General features: G+C 44.8%; 1 protein-coding gene across 1 annotated transcript; it reads right to left on the bottom strand.

Annotated features, from left to right (window-relative positions):
* Nucleotides 1–3,361: 3,361 nt before the first annotated feature.
* On the bottom strand, nucleotides 3,362–6,530 carry LOC123083400 (patatin-like protein 2). Its single transcript, XM_044505451.1, has 5 exons — nucleotides 6,324–6,530; nucleotides 6,062–6,243; nucleotides 4,487–4,625; nucleotides 4,192–4,356; nucleotides 3,362–3,907 (listed from the first exon to the last, which is right to left on the bottom strand). The coding sequence occupies exons 1-5, from the start codon at nucleotides 6,528–6,530 to the stop codon at nucleotides 3,362–3,364; spliced, it is 1,239 nt and encodes a 412-aa protein (XP_044361386.1).
* Between the last annotated feature and the right edge of the window lie 3,062 nt (nucleotides 6,531–9,592).

The raw sequence follows: 9,592 nt of genomic DNA, 5'->3' as shown, positions 1-9,592 counted from the left end.
TGCCTCCCATGGTCTCCCATGCCACCCATGCCACCCATGCCTCCCATGCCACCCACGCCTCCCACCCATGCCGGGGGGGTGCTCCAAAGCCACCCATGCAACCCATGCCTCCCATGCCACCCACCGGGACCGAAGTGATCTCTCGGAGCGGTCAATTCCACTCATGTTGCGAACATCAAAGTGTTCTTTCATCCGCCCCCAATAAGCGTCTCTACTTTGATCACCTCCAACGGATGGACCCCTCGACACTTGCAACCAAGTATTGCATAGTAAGATGTCATCGGCGTTGGTGTAATTGCCCGCTCTTCCTTTCGGCGCGTCGATAATGCCCTCACCATCCTCGTCCACCTCAAACTCGTGCTCTTCAAAATGCATGTCATTGGTTTGAGACCAATGCGAATTGTTGGAGCCAACACCCATAGTTGACATGTATGCATCATTGTTGACACTACAAAAAATATAGAACAATGCAAATAAGCTATCTATATGGATGCATTCAAAAAATAACAAGAAAAGAACAATTGGAAAAAAATTCTACCTTTGGGGCATATCGTCGAACACGTTGTGCGCGTCGGCGGCCGGCTCAACGACTGAGCTCGCCGGCGCTTCGGTAGCCGCCGCGCCCGTCACATGCCCTGCAAGCTTCTTTCTCCTCGCCTTCGAGGTGCCGGAGCCGTCAGCCGCCTTGTTCTTCTTCGCGGATGTCTTGCCCTTCTTCGGCCGCGCCGCATTGGGAAGCTTCGAGGGGGCGGCGGCGGCACGGGACGGCGCTGGCGCGACGCCACCCGCCGCCGTGGTCATCCGCGGCGGCATGAAGAGCCCGCGCGCGAGGCCGATGCTCGGAGGAGCTCCAGCAGTGGCGAGGCCAACACTCCCCGCGCTTGGATTTCCAGCGGCGGCGGCGGCGGGGGAGGGGTCGCGGCTGTAGGATGGGGTGAGCGGGCCAGGGTGCCGGCGCATGCGTCCATCGGGTCAAGTTCGAGCTTCAATAGAACTTTGAGGCGCGAGCTTCAGTAGAACTTTGCGGCGCGAGCTGTTATTGTGCTCTGCATCGCTCAGAAGCTGGCACACATCTCGGTGGACTTCGGTGGCTGTGATTGTGGGTACCGTGAAGCTCGAGCTTCAATAGAACTTTGCGTTCCTATATGAGATGGGCGGCGCCGGCCAGGGGCGCAAAGGTTGGAGCGGCACGAGCACAACATGACCCAACGTAGCAGCTGCGGGTGGTGGCCACTGGCCACCCAGGTCGTTCTATGAAGTCCGTCCATGCTGGCGTGCCGCTCTGGCGCGCCTCAGCGCCGACGACCTCTGGTGCATCAACCGGCTCGCCGACGGCTATAGCCACGGCCTGCACGGCGGCTGGACGAAGGCGCCGCCTGGGCGCTCCATCTTTGTTAACATTGAGTTTTCTGCTGCGTCTGATCTGTCCCGCTCCTTGCAGAGCACCGTGCAACTTTGTCAACAGAACAGGCCAGACTGGAAAACTGGTAGCCTTTTTGGTGTCTTTGGGCCGCTTTTGCTCCATGGCTTCCTGCTAGTTTGCTCTTACTAGATCTCTGGACTTCTTATGGACTTCCTGCTACGCTGTTGCTGGCGACTTGGCTTCCCTGGCCCCATTCGAGGTCGACCTTGGGATTCACAGATCTGCCAACAACAGAAACAGATAGCGATCCAAGGACATTTGTAAGTGGGTTGAAATTTGATAATGTTCTGCTTTCTCTTCACCGCAATTTATAAGTAGAACTGTGAATGCAAACCATAATTTCGTATTGAATATAGATTAGTGTTTTCAGGATATGAAAAAAATCATTTCAGAAGCCTGTCTAACGCGAGCTGTATCAAAATGCATGGATAGCATATGTGTATACTGACTTTTCTTCTAATGCCTGTACTTTTTCTCCATGAAGTACTTGTTTGTTTAACGGTAATTTTCAGGTCATGTTCCTTAAGACATTACTGGGACTGGTGAAAACTGGACAAGGATGATACCGTACTTTTTCTCCATGAAGTACTTATCAAATATTTGAACTATGAAGCAGGTATAGTTTCCACAATTTTGTTTGATCCTAACACTTGATTGTATCGAGTCGTTTTCTTAGTTTGCTTTGCGGAAATATGGCCTTCAGCTGCGGCCCTACAACTATGTTGCATTATCCTTTTGAAACATACATGCTATTCGCTAAACTGGGAAACACTAGACATTAGGTACGTTTCTTCATCATCTTTCAGATTTTGTTGATATATTCCAGTTAGTATTTATCTCATGTTCTTTTTAGTATTTTCAGGAAGTGTGCCTAGCATGGTATTAAGTCCTCTAGGTGTAAGGCTACAACCTTAGGTTCTGGCAAAAAAGCTCTTTCACTGAGTTTGCAATTGACCCACGGCAAACAGTGGAGAAACAGAGTATTTTTAAAGCATTTTCAGTAGGCTCCTATTTAGATATAGTAGATTAGTACCTTATTTGTTCCTGTTGGAGTGTACTGGTGATAGAATGGTCGACTGTAATTTGTTAGTTTTGTTTGATGATGTTGCATTCAAGCAAACAATATGTGACTGGGGGCTTCTTTATTTCCATGGAGTTGTGATGTGAATCAACACTCAGGGCCAACATTCACACGTCAAATGAACTATAGTATTCCGCAGCAACGCGCGGGACACCATCTAGTCCTTATCATAAATGACAACATTTTCTTGGCACCTCAACCCATCAATTCAATCTGACTTACGCAAGTCATCCCATAGGATGCAGCAAATTAGCGCGTCACCTCTCGTGGCCGCCATATTACTTCATAAAAATCACACTCATACTCTGATCCCGTAGACCGTAACATATTGCAGTCTATTAACGACTGATCATGGGGACACATGAGCTTAACGAGATTCAAACGAACAGAGCCGGTCAGTTTTTTTTTTTTTTTGCTCGGTAAGCTTAACGAGCCGAGCAGCTCATTAATCCGCCCATGAGTTCTCAAAAAAATTATATCAAATTGGAGCTAGTAACCAATCCCAACATGGAAATCCGAACTTTCTCAGCCTAGAAAAGGATAAGAAAGAAAAAATGAAGTAAAAATAATTAAGAATTTCAGTATCTTTAGTATCTAAGTATAAATACTAGAGGTGGCATGCACGTCGTTTATTCTTATGCAACTCACAGCATGTCTTAGAACACATGCATATACATAGCAACTAGAATTCAGTGATTACTTCTACTCCTACTCGGACAGTGGCATTGTTCCCGTGTTTATATCTACAGAAAATCAACATGTATAAACATTAGCCCTCTCTTTTTAGGCGAGGTATAAACATTAGCACTCACGGCACCCTCCAACTCTAGGGCGGTGGGATATTCATATATCAAGTCTCAAGCTAGATTGCCCTCCTTGAGAAGCCTGGCTTTGCGCTCTTCCGATAACATGCCTGCGAAATAGATCAGCTCCTCCTCGTTGGTGCCCCTATTCTTCGAGTCAAGCTCGTTCTTGCCGGTTTCGACGTTCACCTTGCACACCTGCCTCTTCAGCAACGACTTGCCAATTTCAACGAGCCTGTTGAGGTTCTCCGGCGTGGACACATCAACAGAGGCTGTTTCACCATTGAGCCCATCGTCATGGATCCGGAGGTAGCGCTTCTCGCAGTGAAGCGCCTGGAAAAGCACAGAGGCATGGATGTCGACGAGGTCGGTACTAGCCTGGCTGAAGCTGTCGATGATGGGAGTGGCACCCCTGTTGTAGAGCCACCCGAGGACGCCCCACTTGCTGCACTGGGCAACGTCAAACTTCTCCTCGATCTTAGCCGCTCCAGTGCCCAATGAAAGGATCATGAACTTGCCGTAGTCCGCCGGCTTGATAGGAAAGAAGTCAGGGTTTCCCATCAATATCTGTTTGCTCACGTCGGTCATTGCCAGCAACGTCTGTACCCATGACATTTTTCAAATATTAGATAGAGAACAATGCTTTGATACCACAACATATAATCGTACCACATAGGTTAGCGTTGTAGATTAGGGATGTAAGTAAGGTGGGTTGACACACACTATACAAATATAGTGCTAATTATAGATAAGTGATGAGCTAATTGATGTGTTTTAACAGAACAACGTACTTATAAGCCTAATTAATAGAGGTTGTTAGCTAAGTCTCATCAAGCCTCAATCACATTCATTGTTGTTCGAGTTGACATGCATGCACAACTCACCGGATTGTTTGACGCGACACCTCCGTCGATGAGGTTGAAGGCTCGTGGCTTACCCTCCTCATCCTTCGTTTCAAAATGGTGGCCGGGGAGGTAGGTCGGTGCGGCAGACGTGCCGATGCAGACATCTGATAGAAGAGCGTTCTTGGAGACATCCTTCATGGCCTGCACATTTTAATTAGGTAATTAGCAATGCGCACAGAGAGAGAGATAGAGTCAGACATGGACGTAGCCCCATAGGTTTCTGTTTATAACATACATCGTAAGTTGAGAAGATTGTAGGCTGCAGAAGCTTTATGTCGAAGGTGGGGATCACAATGTTTGAAAGCGTCTGATCGACTCGCGTGTCGCCGAGCAGCTCCTTGACGACCGAGCGGAGGTGCTCACCGTTGTACTTTGGTCCGGTCATGGTCTTCAACAACCCGAAAGGCCCTTTGCTACAAACATGGTTGATCATCTATTAAGATACTATAAGCTCTCCTGATTGGAGCATACAGGTGGGTCGTGGTTTGTGGGGATCACTGGCTCCGCCAGTGAGGTTGTGTGTTGTTGCTTCCTGTTTGTTTTTTCTATTTAATATTTTCATTTTTTATATTTATTAATTTTATTTTTGTGAAATTTTTGAAAGCTATGAACATTTTTGCAAATTCAATAATAAATTAAATTTATGAGTATTTCTGAAGTTCATGAACATTCTTAAAGTTTGTGGATATTTTTAAATTTGTGAACTTTATTTCAAATTTGTAAATATATTTTCAGATCCATGAATATTTTATAAATATCCAAACATTTGTTTTACAATTCGTGGTTGGAACATTTTCTAAATCCTAGTAACGTATTAAGCTCTCTAGATTCGGAGCCCCCGGTGCATCGTGAGTGTGGGAGCGGGATAGCTGGCCACAACCATGACGGTGTGTGTCGTTGGTTGATGGTTCATGTTTGTTTATTCTTTTAGTATTAATTGGTTTACTTTTCCTTGTTTTATTTTTTTCACATTTGAATTCATCAACATTTATTTAAATATGAGAACACTTTAAAAAATTGTAAACATTTTCATAAACCCAAGAAATAAATAAATTTATTAATACTTTAAAGGTTCATGAACATTTCCAAAGTTTGTTTTTTTTAATATGTGAACTCTATTTCAGATTTGTTAATATATTTTTCCAATCTATGGAAATATTTTAAATATCTGAACATTTTTAAAATTCATGTTTTTTAATTTGGAAAATTTTAAAAAATCCAAAAAAATTAAAATCCGTGAACGTCTTTAAATTTAATGAATTTTTCAAATATAAAATGATAGCGAGCTTATTGTACGATAGCAGCGGAGCGAGATGGAAAAAATGCTAAGCAAGCAAGTTGAGCAGGGAGTCGAGCTGAGCGGGTGGGAGCTTTGCGGGCCAGCCCAAAAGTCTCACAGACAATCACACCAAGATCGAAATGTATGGACACAATAACCACGCACCAAACAACTCTACTCTCTTCTCAGGAAAAAAAAAGTCTCTAGCAGCACCCCCATCATGATATATGAATGATAAAACACTACCATTACATAATTAAAACCCAAGACAACATAGATCAAACCAAAACGAAACAATCCACTTCAATAACTTGCCAGACCCCCAAATAAAGAATAGTGCTACAAAGGGCTCACATTCATGTGTATGATGTTGATATTATTATTATTATTATTATTATTATTATTATTATTATTATTATTATTATTATTATTAGCGAGTTATGATGATTATATAGTATATGATTATATAGTATATGGACTCACTCGCAGTTGTGTGCACACATCTTAGTTATGAGCGTATATTATAAATCAATAAAATACCATGTATAAAAAAAATATAGACTTGCTGACCTGACCGGAGGGAAGATATTTGGGCAGTGTTGCAAGTAGAAGCGATTGATGTCCTTGGCGGCGAAGAGCGGACGGCCGTCGGCGTTGGGCGCGGTGAGCATGGCCGTCACCAACCCTCCGGTGCTCGTCCCGGCCATCACGTCGAAGTAGTCTGAGATCCTCGCGTCCAGTCCATCAAACTCCTGTATAGAGATAGAGACGGTCCATCAACAGTAGACTCCTGTATAGCAGCAGGGTGATGCAGGTCAGAAAAGTGAGTTACCTGGAGCTTTTCTTCGAGGAAAGCTAGGATAGTCCCGGGGATGATGCCGCGGACGCCGCCGCCGTCGATGCTCAGCACGGTGACGATGCTCCCGTACGCCGGCGGCGGCGACTTGGGAGTGGCGAGCGACGGCACGCGGCCGCTGAGCGCCCGCCTCGCCGGGTTCTGCAGGGTCAGGGGCCCGTTGCTCTGCTCCGGCCGTCGCATCCTCACTCAGACCGACCGCTACTAGCTTTGTGACTGACGATCGATCGGTGTGGTTAGTTGGGTTGGCGATGCATATATGTGCAACATATTTATACCCTCGCGCGGATGGATGGATAATGATCTAAAATGGCTTACATTTATTTACAAAAGGAGTATATTCCATCCTGGTCCTCTCGCTAGCTAGCTAGGAAAAGTCAAAGTGTAGTGAGGTGTTAGAGCATCTACAGCAAGACATAGCAAATTCGGGCCCTTAAATGCCAGGCACTGATCGGGCACGCCTCATATTCGACCTCCTCCACATCGTCGAGGTCTGCTTCGCACACCAGGCTTAGTCAGTCATCGTTGAAACCGGATTCCCTACCGGAGGCAACTCTGCTTTGGTCACCGGCCATCGAATGGCTTCGGAGGGGATCAGAAGTGGAATGACGGAGAGGGGCTGAAGTGGAGTTTGGATTGACTACGGTCTAGGGTTTTTCGAATGAAAATATTTGTGGCACACGTTTGTGCCAGGCTGAGCAAAGCCGATGTGGTGGACGGGCCCGGACCATCTTATATCCGCCTTATATTTAGGCTGTATATGAGAGGGGTCGGATAGGCCGAACGTTTGAGGATGATTTAAAACGTTTGTCTGAGTATGATCAGTCAGTGATTAGGCTGTTCACGCGGACGTTTGCGAACGGTTTGAGGTGCCCGGTCGGCTGTAGACGCTCTAGCCTAGCCGATCGAGCCGAGCACGGGGAGGGCCGGCGGGGCCCATCCATCGACCTCAGCCGGTCATGGTCGATCGCCTCGGAGGAAGGAATATCTGTATGTACGTACGCACCGTACGTCCACGATCCTGCTTAGTCCAGCTGGATCCAATCGTGCGCGTGCAGGTGTTTCGGCCGTTAACTTATGTTATCCGCTTACGTACGTAGCCATGGTGTTGATGATGCTCCCATGGACACGTAGTACGTATCCATCACAAGGTACGTAGGTGTAGTATTTTTTTTTTGCCAGGTACGTACGTGTACCGAGAGAGTGTTTTTTCTTTAGAACAGTACAATGTAGATGCTCAGGTAGGCACATATATAGTTACCCCTATGAACACATGCATCATACTAGCACCTCCGAAATACTGAATATGCACAACATTTTAGATTGATGAAGTCTCACAGGCAACTTCGTAGTCGAATGAAAAGTCCCCTCTCACTGAACGGACATCGTTGGAAAATCCAAAATAAATTTAGAAAAATGCAAGAAGCGATGCCAAGTCTAAGGGCCTGTTCGGTAACCCTCCACGACCCCAAACTCCTCGACTCCACGGCCAGCAGCCAGCGCCAGCTTCTCGTAGGAAATCCCGGAGTCATGGGAGCGTTCGGCAGAGCAACTTCTTCCTTCGACTGATTTCCACCTAGGCTGAAAGGCCATTTAGATGTTTCTGGCCCACTTAGCATATTTACAAGATGGGCTATTGGTTGGGCTTTGAGACAATTCTCGTGGAGGAGATTAGCTGCAGCGAACCGGTACGGGAATTCACTTCGCGGTTGTCATGCATGTGTAATATCAGCCAACTCCCGCTTCTCCATTTTCTGAGAGCTTGGGTTTCCCAACTCCACCACTCCTCCACTTTTGCACTATGGCAATAGCCAGCTTCTCTCTCGTATAACCAGGTTTTGGACCATTCGGGTTTGCTCCTGACCTGGAGTGGAGGAGTTGAGAAGCTGGGGAGTTAACGAACACGCCCTACATACACCACAAGGTATAGCTAAGCATATGAGCTACACTCAGTTCGCCCGAGGGCGTGTTGCTGCTCTGACGGATAAATCCTAACCACATGGTACCTCAGACGTGTAGTTAACTCATCTATTTCCTTTCCCATGACCTAATTATGTCACTAGTTCACGGTGAGGGTGACTGGGTGAGGATGGAAGATGACGTTGTCGGGGAAAGACTTGCTGCTAGGGATTACTCTATGGTAAATAAAAATATCATCAGAAAAAGTTCAAGACCTGCCCCCTTCTGTGTAAAGAACACATATCATCAGAAAAAGTTTGTTAATGGTTCCTGTTTGTTTTTTATTTTAGTCATTCCGGTTTTTTCTTATGTTTCTATTTATAATTTTGGCGCGCTTTAATTCTTCAATATTTATTAAAGTTCGTTATTATTTAACTTTTTTGTAAAATTCAAGAAATAAATAAATTCATGAATATTATTAAAGTTCATGGAATTTTTAAAATTTTGTAACCGAATTAAATTTTAAAACTTTATTCGAAATTTTGAATATTTATTAAAATCCATGAGTATTTATAACAATGTTTTTAAAAGTTTGAACATTTTACAAAGTCCAATGCTTTTTAATATCAAATTTTTTTCAAAAAATTGAAAAGGCAGCTCGAGAGAGTGTTTTGCCAGGTACGTACGTGTACCGAGAGAGTGTTTTTTCTTTAGTACAGTACAATGTAGATGCTCAGGTAGACACATCTATAGTTACCCCTATGAACACATGCATCATACTAGCACCTCCGAAATACTGAATATGCACAACATTTTAGATTGATGAAGTCTCACAGGCAACTTCGTTGTCGAATGAAAAGTCCCCTCTCACTGAACGGACATCGTTGGAAAATCCAAAATAAATTTAGAAAAATGTGAGAAGCAATGCCAAGTCTAAATACACCAAAAGGTAGCTAACCATCTGAGCCACACTCAGTTCGCCCGTGGGAGTGTTGCTGCAGTGATGGATAAATACTGACCACAAGGTACCTCAGACGTGTAGTTAACTCATCTGTTTCCTTTCCCATGACCTAATTGTGTCACTAGTTAACATGAGGGTGACTGGGTGAGGGTGGAAGATGATGTTGTCGAGGAAAGACTTGCTGGTAGGATTAGTCTATGGTAAGTAAAAATATCATCAGAAAAAGTTCAAGACCTGCCTCGTTCTGTGTAAAGAAAACATATCATCAGAAAAAGTTTGTTGATGGTTCCTGTTTGTTATTTGTATTATTTACTCTGGCTTTTGGGTTCTCTTTTTATTTATAATTTGGCGCACTTTAATTCATGAATATTGATTAAAGTTTGTT

This window comes from Triticum aestivum, chromosome 4A, assembly GCF_018294505.1.
Source record: "Triticum aestivum cultivar Chinese Spring chromosome 4A, IWGSC CS RefSeq v2.1, whole genome shotgun sequence".
In the NCBI taxonomy this organism is placed as follows: domain Eukaryota; kingdom Viridiplantae; phylum Streptophyta; class Magnoliopsida; order Poales; family Poaceae; genus Triticum; species Triticum aestivum.
The sequence above is the reverse complement of the archived record's forward strand: the minus strand, read 5'-3'. Positions and strand labels throughout refer to the sequence as shown.

Bases quoted from the DNA above. Each gene is read 5' to 3' on its own strand.
- LOC123083400 (XM_044505451.1), bottom strand. From the start codon at position 6,530: ATGCGACGGCCGGAGCAGAGCAACGGGCCCCTGACCCTGCAGAACCCG. The intron at 6,244-6,323 runs GTAACTCACTTT...ATCTCTATACAG, and splicing joins TCCTCGAAGAAAAGCTCCAG to GAGTTTGATGGACTGGACGC. The intron at 4,626-6,061 runs GTCAGCAAGTCT...CCATGTTTGTAG, and splicing joins AATATCTTCCCTCCGGTCAG to CAAAGGGCCTTTCGGGTTGT.